The sequence below is a fragment of the Aureobasidium namibiae genome, assembly GCF_000721765.1.
Source record: "Aureobasidium namibiae CBS 147.97 unplaced genomic scaffold scaffold_3, whole genome shotgun sequence".
In the NCBI taxonomy this organism is placed as follows: domain Eukaryota; kingdom Fungi; phylum Ascomycota; class Dothideomycetes; order Dothideales; family Saccotheciaceae; genus Aureobasidium; species Aureobasidium namibiae.
The window spans coordinates 1,345,824-1,364,075 of record NW_013581206.1 but is presented as its reverse complement, the minus strand read 5'-3'; the positions used below and the strand labels follow the sequence as shown (position 1 = coordinate 1,364,075).

The 18,252-nt window shown below is 50.6% G+C and overlaps 6 protein-coding genes across 6 annotated transcripts; 4 read left to right on the top strand and 2 right to left on the bottom strand.

Moving 5' to 3' along the window:
• Positions 1 to 480: 480 nt before the first annotated feature.
• M436DRAFT_61563 (pyruvate dehydrogenase E1, alpha subunit) lies at positions 481 to 1,908 on the top strand (the record flags this gene model as incomplete). Its single annotated transcript, XM_013574891.1, has 4 exons — positions 481 to 624; positions 683 to 1,271; positions 1,333 to 1,568; positions 1,630 to 1,908. The coding sequence occupies 4 exons, from the start codon at positions 481 to 483 to the stop codon at positions 1,906 to 1,908; spliced, it is 1,248 nt and encodes a 415-aa protein (XP_013430345.1).
• Positions 1,909 to 2,894: 986 nt separating this feature from the next.
• On the bottom strand, positions 2,895 to 4,975 carry M436DRAFT_39407 (signal recognition particle protein; the record flags this gene model as incomplete). The annotated part of the gene is made up of 3 exons (XM_013574544.1): positions 2,895 to 4,125; positions 4,182 to 4,597; positions 4,652 to 4,975. The coding sequence occupies 3 exons, from the start codon at positions 4,973 to 4,975 to the stop codon at positions 2,895 to 2,897; spliced, it is 1,971 nt and encodes a 656-aa protein (XP_013429998.1).
• A 781-nt stretch (positions 4,976 to 5,756) lies between these two features.
• M436DRAFT_39442 (uncharacterized protein) lies at positions 5,757 to 6,584 on the bottom strand (the record flags this gene model as incomplete). Its single annotated transcript, XM_013574549.1, has 3 exons — positions 5,757 to 6,354; positions 6,408 to 6,458; positions 6,514 to 6,584. 3 exons carry the CDS (start codon positions 6,582 to 6,584, stop codon positions 5,757 to 5,759), a joined length of 720 nt encoding a protein of 239 aa, XP_013430003.1.
• Positions 6,585 to 7,139: 555 nt separating this feature from the next.
• Positions 7,140 to 14,661, top strand: M436DRAFT_61560 (uncharacterized protein; the record flags this gene model as incomplete). Its single annotated transcript, XM_013574890.1, has 5 exons — positions 7,140 to 7,524; positions 7,575 to 7,761; positions 7,817 to 13,642; positions 13,698 to 14,533; positions 14,591 to 14,661. The coding sequence occupies 5 exons, from the start codon at positions 7,140 to 7,142 to the stop codon at positions 14,659 to 14,661; spliced, it is 7,305 nt and encodes a 2,434-aa protein (XP_013430344.1).
• Positions 14,662 to 15,612: 951 nt separating this feature from the next.
• On the top strand, positions 15,613 to 16,278 carry M436DRAFT_79551 (uncharacterized protein; the record flags this gene model as incomplete). Its single annotated transcript, XM_013575084.1, has 1 exon — positions 15,613 to 16,278. The coding sequence occupies one exon, from the start codon at positions 15,613 to 15,615 to the stop codon at positions 16,276 to 16,278; it is 666 nt and encodes a 221-aa protein (XP_013430538.1).
• Positions 16,279 to 17,192: 914 nt separating this feature from the next.
• M436DRAFT_70669 (NAD(P)-binding protein) lies at positions 17,193 to 18,223 on the top strand (the record flags this gene model as incomplete). The annotated part of the gene is made up of 3 exons (XM_013574978.1): positions 17,193 to 17,264; positions 17,318 to 17,387; positions 17,448 to 18,223. The coding sequence occupies 3 exons, from the start codon at positions 17,193 to 17,195 to the stop codon at positions 18,221 to 18,223; spliced, it is 918 nt and encodes a 305-aa protein (XP_013430432.1).
• Between the last annotated feature and the right edge of the window lie 29 nt (positions 18,224 to 18,252).

Here is an 18,252-nt window from a genome sequence, read left to right as displayed (position 1 = left end):
CTGTGAGTGAGATTGATGATTGGTATAAGAAGGGGTGGGCAGTCGAATGTTTATCGGGCTTGAAGCTTGGCTCCCAGGGTACGGGCCGAGTAGGAGTCTAACAAACGTTCCGGGTGTGGTTATGCAGCGCCATCATATCTCCGAGATGAGATTCACCGGATCGCGACCGAATACAACGAGGCAGCAACAACAGGCAGGAAAGCAATAAGCGTGGAAATGTCAGAATAAATGTCTCGACAAGTCCTCCTTGAGTAAAGATGCTCTGAGGCTGACAGAGAATGGTGGTAGAAAAGAGCTTGGCGGGCGGTGGATAAGACAAGGGAAGTTGCGTTCTCCAACAAGTCTCGGGGCGAACAGAAATCGGAGTCCGGTAGAAACTTCGTGGATTGTTGCAGCTCCCCAAGTCCCAACAGACGACTTGACCAGAAGTTGTCCGCTCACTCCCTCTCCCGACCCTCTTCTCCTCACAACCCTCCAGTCATGCTGTCCAGATTTGCGCCGAGGTCTTTCACCTCGTCGGTCAGACGTGCTGCCTTGCAGCCCTCGCGTGTCGCTCCTCAAGTGCTGAGAACCGTCACCACCGACGCCGCCAGCGCCCACGCCGAGAAGGATGATGTCCCCAGCGTACGCGACATCTGAGTCTATACTTAACAATTGGCCAGATGACTGACGATCCACACAGGAGGACGACAAGCCCTTCGAGGTCAAGCTCTCGGACGAGAGCTTCGAGACCTACGAGCTCGACCCTCCCTCATTCACCCTCAAGACCACCAAGAAGGAGCTGAAGCAAATGTACTACGACATGGTCGCCATGCGCCGCATGGAAATGGCCGCCGACAGACTGTACAAGGAGAAGAAGATCCGCGGTTTCTGCCACTTGTCCACCGGTCAGGAGGCCGTCGCAGTCGGTATCGAGCACGGTATCACCAAGGAGGACTCTGTCATCACCGCCTACCGCTGCCACGGTTTCGCCATGATGCGCGGTGCCACCGTCAAGTCCATCATTGGCGAGCTGCTCGGCAGAAGAGAGGGTATCGCCTACGGAAAGGGTGGTTCCATGCACATGTTCGCCAAGGGCTTCTACGGCGGCAACGGTATCGTCGGTGCTCAGGTCCCCGTCGGTGCCGGTCTTGCTTTCGCCGACCAGTACCAGGGCAAGAAGAACGTTTCCATCTCCCTCTACGGTGATGGTGCTTCCAACCAGGGTCAGGTCTTTGAGGCTTACAACATGGCCAAACTGTGGAACCTGCCCGTCATCTTTGCTTGCGAGAGTGAGTTTTTGATCCTGTACTTCTCATCTGTCTCGGATTACTGACTGTGTGGTTTCCTCAGACAACAAGTACGGTATGGGTACTGCCGCCAACCGCTCGTCTGCCATCACCGAGTACTACAAGCGTGGTCAGTACATCCCCGGTCTCAAGATCAACGGTATGGACGTTCTTGCCTGCAAGCAAGCCGTCGCATTCGGCAAGCAGTGGGCCGCCGAGGGCAACGGTCCCCTGGTCTACGAGTTCGTCACCTACAGATACGGAGGTCACTCCATGTCCGACCCCGGTACCACCTACCGCGTAAGTTTTCGCTCTTTCCCCCACTTCTCTTCTCATCCCTTACTGACATTTTCCATCACAGACCCGTGAGGAGATTCAACGCATGCGCAGCACCCAAGACCCCATCGCCGGCCTCAAGCAAAAGATTCTGGACTGGGAAGTCGCCACCGAGTCGGAGCTCAAGTCCATCGACAAGCAAGCACGCGAGAGCGTCGACGCCGAAGTCAAGGAGGCCGAGGCCATGCCCGCTCCCGACGCCACCCCCAAGATTTTGTTCGAGGACATCTACGTCCGTGGCTCCGAGCCCGAGTACCTCCGTGGCCGTATCCCCGAGGAGAACTTCTACTACGAGAAGAACTAAGAGACTCTCAGAGAGGCAAAGGGAGTTTGTTCCAAGTGTAATATAGGAGAGTTTCAGGCAGTGCAGGCGCTTTTACAGACGGGGGGACGATTGGTCTCTTTTGGCAGCTGTGTTTCTTTTGCCAGTTGTTGTTTTTCCCTGAAAAATTCATCATCTCAAATACCATGCAAGCATTTTTTTTTCATTTTCTTGTTCTCAAAGAATGACACAATTCTTGCATTCTTTCCTTCTGAACATCTTGATGCCAAGACTTTTTTGGCTGCCATAGACTTCTATGCACATATGGTCACATTTGTTGCTTTTCCAGACAGCGGTCAAACACTGGCTGTTATGCTATGATCATCTCTCCTGATCCTACGTCTTCGAAACGTTCCAAGGAGACTGATAAAAGGCATCCAGGATCAATATAGCAGCTGTCTCTTGCAATGCAACAAGCTATGGGTATTTTAGAGACAAAAGAACAAAACTCGATGGGAGGCCATCATGCAAGGACTAGTGATATCACCGTGAAAATGATATACAGACTACAAGAGGCAACACGGGATAGCAAAGAGTCTGCAACCTAGATATACAGCAAAGAGATACATGAACCAAAGAGGACATGCAGACTTATGAAACAACACAACAGATCAGATAGGATGGCAAAGAGATATGAACCAGAGCAAATGAGCAAGAAAACCACAATACAGAAAGATATCGAAACCGCAAACTACAAACACACGGGACCAGAAAAAGGAAACATGCATATCAAAAGCAACAGCAAAGGGATATCCAGATCGACAAGCATGCTGGAAGGAAATCAAACAGCAAATAAACCTAGGGAAAATGGGCGAGGAGCAAGGAGAATCATAGGGAGAAATAAATAGCATTTGTTGTAAATCTCTTTTGTTTTGTACAGACAAATGTAAGATCGGTATTCACTGATACCTTCCCCGCCAGCACACCTGCTGTCTAGTGGCATTAGATGACAGACAACCGCACAAGGCCTACCACTTCCCACCCTTGCCCTTCTTCTTACCCTTCTTAGCCGCATTCTTGGCCTCTACAACCTGAGCAGCAGGCGTCGAAGCCCCTGACCCAGCACCGCTGTCCTCGGCAACAGCACCTCCCTGCATAAACATAGCTTGTCTAGCCTTCCCCTTCTTTCCTTTAGGGCGGTAAGAACTGCGATCTTTAATCGGCAACCATCTCTCCGGATCCATTTTCTTGGCGGGGTCAAAGTCCTTTGGCGTTTTGCTCTTCTTCAGCTTTTTGGATTTGGGAGTTTGGGTGGAGGTGGGGGCAGCGCGTTTTGTGCTGGTGGTGAGGGGAGCAGCAGGGGTGGACTTGGGGATGCCGGCGTGCTCGAGGGCGGAGACGTCGACAGAGGAAATTAGGCGGGAGAGAGGGGTCAAGGATGAGAGCTTTCCGTCGTCAATGGCAGAGGGGTTTGCGCGTGCGAGGGCGGCGACCAGACCAGCGGAGGCGTAGCGGTCTGAGGAGTCCTTGTCATGCAAGTGGTTGAATAGCTCAGCGGCGAGTTGCTGATCGGCGGGTAATGAGCTCTCGAGTAGTGCGGCACCGGCGGATTTGTACATGTGTCCTAGTGCTCGTGAAGAAATTGGAGGGTTGGAGTGCTGACGCCAGTATCTTGCTGCTTTTGCGAGTTCGGAGCGGGCATGGCTTTGTTGACCACGGGAAGTGTACAGAGAAACCAAGGCACCGATCAAACCAGGCGCGTAACGGACGTCTTGTGCCGAAGCTTCTGATGACGAGTCCAAGCGAGTGAAGAAGTTCTCGAGTAGGGAAATTGCAGCGGCAGGGTTGGAGGAGTGGATATAGAGTTGCATGCACACGAGCAGGAGACCGATGTCATTGGGTCTGCGTTCCAAGACTGGCAAGACAGACTTCAGGGCTTCCTTTCCGGCTTGGTTGTGGGCGTGAGCAGCGGCGCCAAAGGCAGAGAGAGAGACAGTGGCGGAGTCGAGGGTTGGTGTTTGAGCGAGGTTTGTGGTTGATCTGATGATGCCGTCGTATTTGTGGGCGAGCAGATCGAGGGTGTAGTTGTTTCGTTGGATGGCGGCGCTTTGGTAGCTGAAAGGCTTATCGGGAAGGATAGTTGAGGGAGTCTTGTAAAGCGAGCGATGGGTGAGGTAGGGGTTGGTGCTTTCTGTTGAAATGGCTGCTGTGTTTGTCTGAGCAACGAACTGCGTTGACGAGTCGTGGAAGGCGTGAACACTGCAAAAGGAATTAGTCGCTTGATTTTCGACGTTTGACGCATGTCTGAGACGCACTCTCTGGAGTCAATGGTTGCAGCAAGAGCCTGCGCATCCTCCAGCCTGCCCTGACGAATCAAGACGTAGAGCTGCTGGATGGAAATGGGCACAAGCTCGGCATCTTTCTCTTCCTGGTCCATCTCCGAGGACTCGCACAACTCCTTTGCTCTCTTCAACAGAACCTCTGCCTGGCCCAGCTCGTCGCGCGCAATGCTCTGGCAAGCAGCGTTGTACGCAGTCTCAAAAGCCTCCATGTCTTCTCTTGCAGGCTTCTGCGGTGCATCCGCAGAAGCGCGACCAGCCCATTCGAGTTGTGCATATGTGGCGCCCGTGTTGATGCGTAGATCCATGTCTTCGTTGTCGACTGCTCCTCTTTGTGCTGCAAGCTTGCGATATAGCTCGGCGGCCCGCTCAAAGTCCTGGTGTCTGTAGCTCTGCGCCCATGTCAGTTCCTGCTCCCCTCATCAATTCTCGTTGTGGCGACATACGGCCTGCGCTTCAACATGTCTCAATCCCCTGTCCGACTCATTGCCGTCTTGTCTGGCGACTTCTGCGGCCTTTGCGGCCTGTCCGTTCTTGTACAGCGCATAGGCATATTCCAGACGCGCTCTTTGCTTGATATCTTCTCCTCCAGCCTCTACAGTAGCAATGGCGTCTGGGAAGCGGTCCAAGTTGAGTAGAGCCACAATTTTGACCTGGAGCGCTTGCGTGTCGTTCTTCGATTTGGAGAGGGCGGTTTCGCATGCGCTGAGCACTTGATCGTGGTCGGTGATGGATGCCTGACCCAGCAGCGAGGCTAATGTTGCTGCCATTGTGTTGAGTAATTCTGGTCTTGTTGCACCACTTGTTCAGTTGGGCTGTCGCATGAGGCCCAGGTCGAGTGTCCCACCAATTGTTGGTCAAAGCTCGTTCTATTCCCCCACATTTTGACTTTCGCTTCTCACGTCGTTTGACTTCCTACTCTTCAGCGGATGCAAATTGTATTAAAGCTTGTGTAGGACGATAAAGACCATTCGAGTCTTTTGCATTGATTCAAGTCGAGACTCATTCCCATGAGATTTTGTATCATGGCTGCATACGATCAGCTCTATCTCCTTGGATGGTATGCTATAGAACCACCTAAGCGAATAGGTGCATGTACGACTGTGAAGCTAGTGCCGTATGCCGCCTCCATGGCCTCGTGAACGTGGTAGATAACTATTTGTGGTAGTGCCACGGAAGAAGCACACGAAAAAGGTCCTTGTCTCTGTTTCTCAGACCAACATCCTCTATCCTCATGATTTTCTTTCGCCAAGCACGTCTTGAGAATATACAAGTACTAGAGGAGCAGGAGACTCATCGTAGAGATCATGAACGACGGCAGTGCATGTTTGTCCTGTGCTTGGGTCATACAGTGCGTCGAATGACCAATGTCGGAAGGCCACACGCGACTCAACGCGTGCTAAGTCAGCTCCACGAGCAGCCAAGGTCTCCAGACGGTGGAATTGCTCTTCTCTTCCTTTCTCTCTGACGTGTGTCGATATCTCCCTACCATCACTGTCGTTCTTGATTGTCTGGAAGATATGTGCGAGTAAAGATCACAGGCAGAGACCTTCAGACTTGACCAGGTATATGTGTTTCGACATTCATGCCCATCCACTGACCAGATAGCGCTTTCCCCAGCCAGGGAATTTCGACAGGATCCACGTTTTCTTTCACATATTCTAAGAGAGGTCCAGCGCCTGGTGCGTCCTCAAACACCCCGATTACGCCAGCTCGAGGGAGACTCATTGCTGTAGCGATGGTCCGTTCAGACGAAGGATCCAGGAGAACCAGACGAGTCTGCTGTGTCTTGTCCTTCTGAGTTGCTGATGATGTATAACACAACAAAGGTAGATGCGCGTACATCAGGTTGTCCTTTGGCTTTGGAAGGAAGACGACGGCCAATCGTTTTCTGGGTGTTTGCCCCGCCTTAATCTCCTTGTCCACAGGTGCAAGTGTTCCAGGTTTAGACAAAGCAGCTTCGGTTTCCAGGTGGCGGCTTGTCGTGTTCAAACCAACAGTCAAGTATTTTAGTATCTCTGGCTCCACTGGCTTTGGCTCAACAGCCGGGCTTGTCTTCTGCTCAGAGACCCTCTTGCGCTTCTTAGAACTTTTACCCAAAGATTTCACAGTATGCACAGCTCGATGTCGTCCAATGGGTTCCAGAAGACTGTATGACATGAACAAGACCGGTCTCAGAAGGACGTGTTTCAAGTGCCTTACTTGCTCAAGAGGCCGAGTACAACTTCATTCTTGTCTTTGCTCAACTCTGGTCTGTTGTGCATCAGTTTTAGTCTGTTGAGTACGAGATGCATAGAGAGATACGGACATCGATGGACTCTTGAATGACGTATCAGCCTTGATCACAGGTCTACCCGGTTTGACTTTGGAGTTGGCCATGTCGCGAAATATTCTCTGTTGAATGATGGTGAACAATTGACGATGGAATGTTTGACGGAGCAAGCGACTTTCTTCCTTCGGCGGCAAGAATAGCCGGGTGGGATCAGACAGAACTCCGTCTATGCTTTCCGCGTTGCGGGCCAATGAGGTAGATGTGACTTCCACTTTGGAAAGTCGCGTCTGCTCAGCAAGTGCACACTGAGCTCGAATTCAAAACCAGCAACGCACCCACACATATTTGTCTTGATTGTTGCAAAAAGACCCTCTGAGAACGCCACCTGACTTATGACCACTTGCAAGACTTTTCCACCGACTTTTCAAGGCACAGTGAGCTTATTTCCACGCGTCTTTACCGACCGCATTTTGGCGTTTGCTGCCCGTGTTGGAGCCTTCTCCCGCCAGCGTGCCACAACGTCTTTCACGTCCGAGTGAACCATCACTACCACAAAGCTCGGTACATGCGGCTTTGCTCGTCTTGCAGCCACCCAGCAATCGAAACACATTTATAGCTCTGATTCATGACGCCGCGTGGTCAGCATTCATAGCTCGGTGATTATGGCCCCTTCACCTGCCTCATCGGCCCACTCTGCCAGCCAAAGAATTTCACCTTCATCTCTACCTGGCAGAGATCACGTCGCCGATGCCGACTCTTCTCACTCACGCAAGCGACCTCGTCTGAGCGACGAGCCCGACTCTCCATCCCGCACCAACGGGGATTCTTCCCATCGATCCGATAATCAAAGCACATCGACCACAGGAAGTCCGACTATCCTAGAAGTCCCTCAAGAACAGTCAACTGATCTATCCGAAATTTCCATCATCATGACTGGCGACGAGTCACCCGCCGGCACACACCTTAGTAGCTTTCCGTTTTTGTGTGAAGGCGATACTCCTGAGAGTGCCGCTGCCAGGTTCGCAGAGCACTGCCGCGGAAAGACTGGTATGTTTCAGGGCCACTCAAACGCTGACCCATGCTAATACCTCGCGAAGCTCTCAAGTTGTCCCATATGGACCACTTCTTAACCTGGCTCAAGGGCCATCTCAGCGACACTGACGATGAATTCGAAGCTGCATTGAAGCAAAATACCACGTCGTCCGTCATGTTCGACATGTATTCAGATCACAAGGATTTCTGGAACCATGTACTATCCTGCTTCCAAGGACTGATCGGCCGCTCGTAAGTTCCAGTCTTCTCCCTCTAAGCTCACATCACAACATCTAACCCTTTCTAGCTCTCTCATCATCGACATATCGTTTCCCTCGAGCATGGCATACGCCTTTTTCGTCGGTCTTCTCGATGTTTTACTAAGACTGGGTGAGAGACTTCTGCACACCGACGTAGCCATTTTGAAACAGAGCATCGCTCGCAGGGATTCGACAAGCTCTCCCACCTCCACCGGCTCTCCAAAGCACTCTTTGCAATTTCCCCTGTGGCCTCAGACTTACATGAACATGGTTCTTCACCCGAAGGAATTCCTGGAACCAATGTCGGCAGCCTATCGCTTCAACGTCACGTCCACCATGAAGTCGTCCGTTGAGCGCTTCCAGGAAGATGCTATGGATGCTATCGTCACACTCCTTGGACACATCACCTCCAGGTCGGAGAACATCAAGTCGCCTTTCGCTACAGCATTCCCTTACGTGAATCTCTGCTTCAGCGTGCTGATTGCTTATTCCAACACTACTAACCGCTGGCTTACAACGTATTACACAAAGCTGACCAAAGTCTTCGAGCACGTCTATACCATGACGATTCATACTTTACCCAAGCAACATCTGGACGTGAGCTCACAACGCGTCATTGAGCTATTCCATAAATACCTCTTGGAAATGCTACGTGCTCTATACCACACAAACAAAATTTCCGCGAGTACTGTGTACAGTATGATTTTGGAAGATGTTGTGACATATCGAATCCCGAAAGAAGAACTGCTTGGCCCACCCAGAGTTACGATCACCTCTGTCATCGGCAATCTTGAGATCGACGATCGCCTCACGGCCCACTTGAACAGAGAAGATCTTCTAGAGGTAGCTCTTACCGCGTGCTCGTTGGAGTTCTACAACGCTCTCACTCGAAGCAGCAGTGTGGACCTGCGCAACCGTGCCGCAGCTGAGATAGGACAGTTGGCCTGGGATATTCACGTGAACACGCGAAAGCTGGAAGCAGGCTACCGTCAACTCTTGGAAGATTACACAGCCAAATTCCTTCTCGCAAGAAACGTCACCGGATATCTGTTAGGACCTCAATCGCATGCTACGCTGATCGGAAGAATTCCAGCAATCGTTGCGTTCATGGCCGTTACAGGCACGCTCACCACACACGACGCCGATACGATCTGGGCTTTGTCTTTCAATTCTCAACAACCCGATGATGCACAAAGCGCCATGGAAATGCTCAAGATTGCTTCACAGTTTATGCCGTCCTTCACCAATGAATACTTCTGCAACAAATTCAGAGTCCTCCCGCTGTCACGATTCACCAAGGATGCAGAACAACTCCTTCATACTCTTATGGCCGAGTTTCTCAGAACCTCGACCGATGGTGAGTATGAGTCAATCTACAGCTGTGTAAGCTTGTTGAGCAAGATCGAAGACCCAGACATCTCTTCTGCCAAGCAAGATTCACTTCTGGCTGTCTTTGCAGACCTGCTTATAAAAATCCTCTCTCCACGCAGCTCTAAGGAGACGATCCGCCTGATCGAGCTCTGTACGGGTCCTATTGCTTCGATGTCAAAGGACGCCACCGGCTATGTGCAGGCATTGGCTTGTATCCTCAAACAGAAGAACTTTCATGTCCAGCCACATGAAGTCTTTGGGCGCTTGACGTTCCAACAATGTGTACAAGAACTGATGGAAGCTTGCGAAAGAGCAAAGAATGATACTAAACTGCTTGCTCTCAATGCATTGTGGTGCCGTCTAGACCTCATGACCCAGGTCCTTTCAATCTCGAGCCCGACCGATGACACAGCGGATTCGGAGAAGATACTCTGGCAGCATGTCTTGGGCGAAGACGCCTCAACGCCGGTGCTGCGGAAGATGGGATGGAAATTCTTCACACAATGTTTCCAAGCCAACAAGCCTGGTCTTGAAGCTTTCAACCGTCGACTAATCAAAAAGTACCTTCCGCAAATCTCGCCTGGGTCAGCGACTATCGAGACTGTCAACTTCTTCAGATCCCAGTACGCACATTTTGAGTCGGAAGAAACCGTACTTTTGCCTCTTGATGAGGAATTGATCAGATTCGCGCTTGCAGTACCATCAGAAGAATTTGCCAAGGGATTTGTAGTGCTTCTCATGGAAAGGCTCTTCAGGGGCAAGGCTATCAAACATCCTGACTTGGCCGTAGCCCATCAGATATCGGTCGTCAAAAAACTCATCCCGAAGATTGTTCAACAAGAGATATCTGGCACCAGAGCCGCGGAGATCTTGTTACACATGCTAGTTGAGTCGAACCAGTTCTGTGCCACCGTTGAGCAATCAGGCATGTCAATATCTGGCCGTAGCTCGCAGACAGAACCCAGACTTGTTCAAAACCATATCCAGATTCCAATTCGTATTCACAAAGGCAACAGACAGCCGCAGAATGGTATGGTCACAATCAACGAGTCAGCAAATTGCTCAGAGCTGGATGCTGCTATCGCTTCAGAGACTGGATTCGCGAGTTACACTGTTGTCTCAGCGGGCCAAAAAATCAACTTCGCTGATGAGCCAGGACAGTCGATCAAACAATTTGGCCTCGGAGACGGTAAGGTTCTCATGGTACAAAAACGCAGCACATTTGCGGGCATCCAGGAAGAAATCAATGAGAGCGCAGAAAGATCGGTCTTCGAGGAAGAGATAGTGTCTCATCTCGACGTTTTATACGGCACTCTTGATGAAACAAGCAGAAAAGCACAATTTGTGCTGCAGATACTTGAACGGCTCAAGTTCCCTGGTCCTGTCAGAGCCATGATTACTGCTCCTGAAACACCTTCCGAACAGATTTTCCCTCCAGGTCTACCCCTGCGGTTGCGAGCGTCGATCGAGGTCATATTTCTCCAGTTGAAGGAACAGATTGCGCTCGGCGTCGCTGATGAGAGGTTCTTGCTCCGATCAGTTCATCTACTGGTCGAGCTGCTGTACCGAACCGATACACTGCAAGAGCCTGCGAACATCTGTCGCGCAGCAGAGACCCTGCTCGACTTGCTCAAAGAAAGGCCCGTTCACGACGTGGCTGGAGAGTACTTCAAAGACGCTCCCAAGTTCACCCAACAAGTACTCTGTTATATCCGACACTTATCAGACGAAACTGTGTTGGGCGGTCGTGATAGCTATCAGCAATTCACAATAAGAGCGCTGTATCAATGCCTGGTGGAAAGCGTCCTTTTGAGCCATTCTGTGTGTTCCGCCTTCGTCGCTGCGGATGCCACTGTACCGATCCATCTTCAACTTCTTCTCACCACGAATGATCATCTTCGAGCTACTATTCCAAGAGTCATTGCCAACGCTATCCAAGATGACAGAGCTTCCCCCGAGATCAAAGCCTTCTTTTCCCGGCTTTCTTTGGATCATTTGATACAAGCTGGCCTGGAACAGCCATTGATTTGCGACAATACATTCTTCGTCAGTTCTATGGCAATCGCTGCTGATCAGAGCCTGGCAAGCAACGAAGGGCTTTTGAGGAGCTCAATCGATCGGTTCGCCAAGACCCTTCTCGAACTAGAGCACCTAGAACGCTTTGGAGATTGCTTTATTGACAAGAGAGTTTCTGGCTTGGTTTCGTTGCTCCTCTGTTACGTTCAGAAACTTGTTGTTCAAAACAAGGCACTGAACCTGGACAATCTTGCTTCACAGTTGTTCCAAACTCTGCTCTTCCCAGTTCTCAAGCTCGGAAGGAATTTGAGGCCCGTTCTTGCTGTGGAAACTCGCAACAGCATCTACGACCTCCTTCTCTTGATGTGTGACAATATCCGAACAGTGGAAGACCTCTGCGAGGATTGCAAAAATGTCACTGGTTACTGCCCCAGTGACCAGAGTATCAGTTTTCCTGGTTCTGAGAGATTCATCCGCCAAGAGGGCAACTGTGCAGGCCTCGCCAACATGGGGCAGACTTGCTACTTCAACTCTCTGCTTCAACAGCTCTATATGAACATGCAGTTTCGGCGATTCATATTTGACACGCCTGTGCTCGACTCGAAGAAGCAGACCGTCCTCACTGAGCTCAAAGTGGCTTTTGCCTCAATGCAGGACAGTCACGACATTTTCTATCAGCCCGAAAATCTTGTCAAAGCTCTGAACATTGACATTAATGCGCAGGACGACGCACACATCTTTTTCATGACCTTGATCGGACAGCTCGAAGAAAGTATGCCAGACGATGAAGCGAAGGATACCCTGAAAACATTCTTCCAGGGTGTCAATAAGTCACAAACCATCGGCAGCTGCAAGCATGTTTCCGAGAGCACAGACGAATACTTCAACTTGTCTCTAGTCGTCAAAGACAAGGCGTCGCTCGAAGAGAGTTTGGAGGAATACACCAAAGGAGCCATCCTTGAAGGAAGTGATAGGTTCAGATGCACTACTTGTGGCTCTGGCGAGGGTGTTCCTGTCGACGCTGTTCGGAGAACTGCTTTCGAGCATATCCCCGACAATTTTGTCTTGGGCTTGAGACGATTTCGCTATGAGACCTATGACGGAGGTCAGAAGGTCAACGATCGGTTCGACTTCCCAGAACGCATCGACATGAGCAAGTACAAGCTCAACCGCCTTGCGGGCGTTGAGGTCACAAACGATTCTGATGTCTTCCAACTCGTGGGTGTGGTCGTCCATTCGGGAGTTCTGGCATATGGCCACTACTGGTCGTACGCTGTCGAGCGTGGACGTAGCGATGGGGGACCTCTACGTTGGTTTCGATTTGAAGACAGAAATGTTAGAATCTCTAGTATCGAGGAAGTCCTGTGCGAGACCCGAGGCGGGCTCAAGCTCACTTCGTCAGGATCCTTTTCACGAGATCAAACTCCCTATCTCCGACAGGACAATGCATATGTATTGTTCTATCAGCGCGTCTCCTCGGTATCCGAGTCCGCAAAGTGCCTTGCCCCGAGCACATCATTGCTCCCTTATGTAACACAGGCCAGAGTCAGTCTTCCTCAAGACATCGAGATGGAGATCACCAAGGAAAATGAGGAGAAGATCTTGAATCTTCATCTATTCTCCTCGCGTCATACGGAATTCGTCCGCGGCCTCACTGCAAGGCTAGATACGCTCAAATCGCTTGATCCCGATACAAGCAGCAGGGTTACATTTAAGCTCATGTCGATGTCATTGCGTCACTGTATCCGCGTCGTGGCAAGCTTTGACAACGAGTTCTCTCCACATTCTATTGATTTCATGTCACTGCTGCTCCAGAAACTGGCGTGCCGTCGTACGGACTTTGCGAGATGGATGCTGGAAGCTCTACTTCCTCGAAGGAACGAAAAAGACAAGCCCAAAAGTATTGTTATGCACTCCAAGCGGAAAGTACGCCACGCCACCAATCGTCTGATCATGGCATGCTTCAGATACCTTCGTGAGCATGATCCGAGATACATCGACACAGAAGACGAAGAAAATTTCATGGTACCCACAATTCAGAGCCTGCTCGACCTCCACTGTCTTCTTTTTGACATGATACCTGCAGCCTGGTGGGAATATTTTGATCTCATACGTCAAATCGCTGAGCTCGGTCCTGAGGAAACTTCGGTGTTGCTTCAAAAGGGTGTTCTATTGTGGTGTCTCGAAATTCTTTTTGTCAAGGAAGACACAGTGCTGCAGAAAAAACGTCCTGAGATTGTGCGGTACATCGAAAGGATCTCTGGCGCGCCAAATTATGCGTCGATCATTAACTGCATATACGGGCTGCTCCACAACTTCCTCGATCTCCGTGGATTTACTGCACCCAATGATGACGAGCGTTGGACAGATGCAACTATGTTGTTGCTCACTGATGAAGAGTACGACTACTTGTGCAGACGTACCAAACTCGGGGTCAACTGTATCGCAGAGCAATGCATGCAAGGGTTTGAATCCCCAAACAATATGTAAGTACACATCAACACTGTGTTGCGTAAGTTTAGTAGTTTACTGACTTAATAGTCCCTGGCGAGAATGGCCTCCAAGCAGATTGGTTGCTCTCCTCACTAATGCCAACGGAGTTTCTCACGAGCTCTACGACGATGCTGCTCGGGCGCTCGTGGTTAACATGAAACACTCTACCAACTGGGATGCGATATCAGAGTCTGTTGCTCTTTGTCTAGTCGAGCGGAAGATGAAGTCGACTACAGAAGAGGACATTTTCCAGGAGATGGAGAGAATTCTGCGCTCTCCCAAGGCGAAGCGAGAAGACTTGTCGGTGCTAGGAAATCTGTTTTGGATCGTGGGCGAAGTTCACAAAATCAGTCCACTGATGATGTTCGGTCATCTGGCCACGCTGTCTCTCCACTTCTTGCTATGCGATGAATCAGAGGTCGAGAAAGACGCGAGGGACTGGTTGAGAAACCATGTGTTAGTGCAAACTGCACTCTCCACGCCCTATACCCAGGGTGGAGTAGTGAGCCTCCATTCGAGGATATGCTCTATCAAGGAGCTACTCACTGGCCTCGGTGATCGACTTCACCCAGCTGTCACGCAAGGCGAAGCACCCAGCTTATATGAGTACTCTATCGACGCATACCAGGACTGCGGCACATACTTGAGTCAAGTTTCTTCAAGACTTGAGACAGAGCTGGAAGAATGGTTGAAGAGCGAAGCGCCAGAGACCGAAGTTGCTATTGAGCTTGAGAGCGCCGTTCAAGAACTGTTCGGCGAGGTCGACTGTATCGGTACTCTGCTGCGCAACCATGAGGGGCTACGTGACATAATCCGCGACTGGCAAGACGAACGTTCGTCTTCGGACGGACCTCCGAACAGCTATATCGTTGAGATTGATGATGGTGAGTTTTAGATTTTGATCTCCAATTCTTCATTGCATACGCTAACGACCAACGCAGACTCAGATAACGACCCCCTGGTCTCCGATGAATCGCTAAGCGATGCTGCAGACTTCGAGGACGAAATATAGGATCCAGACTTGGAAGCCCTGTTGAATCGACGCGAAGACGACTATCGACTGAGCGAAGGCGAACAGCAAGTCTCACCGCAGATGGACAACAATGCACAAGGAACGGCGTTTATGGGATATGCTGATTTCATGACTTTAGGAGAGACCGTGGGTCTGCCACATGCATAGCGAAGGTTATGGTAGAGGCATACCATCACAGGAAGCATCTACACGGCGTTTCTCTGCTCTTTCTTTCTACTCCTTTCTCAGCGATGCATATAAAAAAGCGCAAGGAAATGCATCAGGAGCAATGGAGTTTTCGATACAGTGGAAGAAGCAATGAGTATTGCATGGGAGAGGAGTTTGCTTTTCTGTGTTTTTAGACGGAAGATCGAGAAAGAGATGCAGCAATTCATGAAATACTATGTTTTGTTCACGTGGCAGTCGTTTGTACATGATGTGACTTTCGTGACGGTCCTTGTGCAAATCATCGTCGAGGGTTGTTTTATGCTGTTGGCGGCAAAAAATCCCTCGATGCGTGAGATACTAGTGGGCTGCAGCTTCGAGCTTGTTTAGCATCTTGGGAAGCTATACCTCTGGAATAACGTCACGATCAGATCGCGCTTGCTAGTTAAAGAGATTTGGGTAGTTTCGCTGGTCTGAAGTTCACTGGTTGCAGCCTTCGTGTGTGAAATCGGGACTCTTAGTTCGACGCCAGTCATTGACTTCTCGCTTTGATGGCACCTTTCACGCAACACCACATGCTTTCACATATCAGCATGGTTCTTTCAGCCTTCTGCACAAGGCTTTGTCATTCTCACAATACCTTTGTCTGGCGTCTTGACAACACTTTTAGACAGGCTACGATTAACGTGCCCACCATTTTATATAAAATGCCATGTATGTTCTCGATTTAGACATTTGCCAACATCCACCCACACCCAATTTCGCGCAGAGACTAAGCAACCCGCAATGTCTTACCACAGCTACGAGGTCACTCCCGATCAGCCCGGCTTGCCCGCACAGCCAAGTCGCGTCGCTTACGCTCCCCTGGGTCAACATGCGGGCGTTCGTTACGTCTCATCAGGCCAACCTGCGTCTAATGTTCGGTACGTGTCATCCTACCAGCCAAGTCAAACTACCCACTCACACCAGCCCCAGCAGGTTACTCGCAGTATCGACCGTCGTGATGACCGTTCGGCCTCTCCCAGACGTGGCACCGGACGCCGCCGCTCCAGTGCCGACGTACCCCTGATGTACCTCCGCCAACGCCGCATCAGCGCAATCGCCGACGATCTCCCAATCCGCTACCGTCGCGATCACCCCAACACCGCCCAGAACATCTATCACCAGGACCGTCTCTTCGAACACAGCTCAAGCTGTCGTCGCGTGGATGGAAGGTTCCATTGCTACTGTGGTTTCACCACTGCCAGACAGGTCGAGCACGTCAGCCACGCGACCCGTGCCCACAGGGCTCCAACTCCATTTGTCTGCCCTGTCTGTGGTATCCATTGCCCCCGTGGTCTGTACCAGTACAACGACCACCTGCAGACTTACCACCCAGGCATCGTCCAGCACGCTGCTCTCCAGTACCGCAATGATCGCTTCGTTCGCCGCGATGGATCCTACTACAACTGAGTCTGATTTCCCTGTGCAGGTAAGCCTGGCAGTCCGTTGCAAGTAAGTCTTTCTTTGCTTCCCCCTCTTCCTTATCCTATTACGCCTCAAAAACTAAATCACAAAAAAAAAGAGGAAAACAAGAAAAACACAAAAACAAGCACGAAATAGCGACTTGGGAAAAGGGGTAGGTGGGCGTTCGGAGTCTTTCCTTCTCTTTCTTAGATACAACCGCAATCGATTTTTTTTTTCATGATGACTTTCATATTCCTCTGTGCAACGTGACTTATCCTTACCTTCGATGTGCTCTATTTGAAACACTTTATTCTCTTGTGCAAGGTGATACTCGATGTTCTTTTTTCGATGGTCAATTCCCTAGCTACTGATGTATATCTACTTACCAATGCTTACTTGCACAGATTCAAGCGCATACCTCAAGTAGATGTAGCTGCATATGTACACAATCCTAGAAGGGCAGTGAGATCTGTCTCGACGTCGTGATGGCCGATAGACCTGGAGCGACTCGCCTCCATATACTGAGATGCTTCTGCATCATTTGCGTGTATTGTTTGCGCTATGCGCCGCTGTAAGAGCTGTTTCGCGGACAGACTCTCAAGTGTTGGGAGGTGTCGTCGAAGTTCAAGTGCCTATCAGCTGTCGTCGATAACTCTTCGGTCAGCATGCTACAATATACGCATCAATTCTGTAAAAACCGCATGCTTATCAGCAACAACCCGCTATCTCCACGGAACAGCAATGGCGCATGACGTTGAAGCTTGAATAAACAACCAACCTGCATGCGACGGGGCATTGGATTAAGCTCAACGAGCCACAAAGGCATAGGAAACACAGATAACGTCTCTTCACAAGATGTTACTTGCAAACTCTTTCTCAGACATTGACTTGGCGACAAGACAACGCGACAACGACTCAAGATGAGCACCAACAATATTCTTGAGGGGGATGAGAGTCAGCATTTTTCGCCGTATAGAGCTGATGGCAAGCTGGTATGACTTGGGCTTGACAGGTGATAAGAGACAGGTTGACTGACTTGCGACAGTACGGCTTTGTGTGTATTGTGACGGGCACAACACAAGCAATTGGCAAGGCTATCGTCCACGAACTAGCCGGTAACCTCTCCTTCTACCACGTAACTGCAGCGATGAGCAAGACTAACACGGTGACAACAGCCCACGGCGCCGCCTGCATCTACGCCTGCTCCGACCTCTCCGCCAACCACGATCAATCCCTCGCCGACGAAGTCAACGCCCTCTGGCCCAACACAAAAGTAATCGGCTACCCCTACGGCCTCAAGGAAGAAGACACACTCACCCTCATCGACGACGTCCTAAACTCTTGGGGCAGACTCGACGTCTTTGTCACTTCCTCTGGTCTACTGGGTCCTGCATCTATCACCCAGACCGCACCGCAAGATCTGTACAAGACATTCGAGACAAACAGCATGGCGCCCTTTTTCGCGCTGAAATACGCACCTCCTGCTATGGCAAAGACGACACCAAAGGGCAATTATCCTAATGCTGCGCCTAAGGATGTGGCGTATGGAAGTATTATCGTGGTGTCCTCGGTCGCTAGCACTTATGGCGGGTGCTGGGGTCCTGCGTTTACCATGTCTTCGCACGCTGCTTTGGGAGTTGTGCATGCAGGTGTTGCAGTGCTCAAGGGCAGTAATGTCAGGATCAATGCTATCAGCCCTGGTCAAATTGATGTAGGTGTCAGTTTGCAGGGTATGGATATGAGGGGGATGAGCAATCAGTTGCCGCCTGCTGATTTGCAAACTGAAGAGGTCAGGAGGAAGATTGTGGGGTTGGAGAGGTCGGGTACGGCAAAGGAGGTTGCGAGAGTTGCTGGTTTCTTGGCGAGTGGTTTCAGTAGTTATATTACTGGTGCTAATATGGTGGTTGATGGAGGTGCTTCGGTGATGAATCCTCTTACCGTACCCATTTAGATGAGTATGCAGGAGAAGGCGCATTCGAG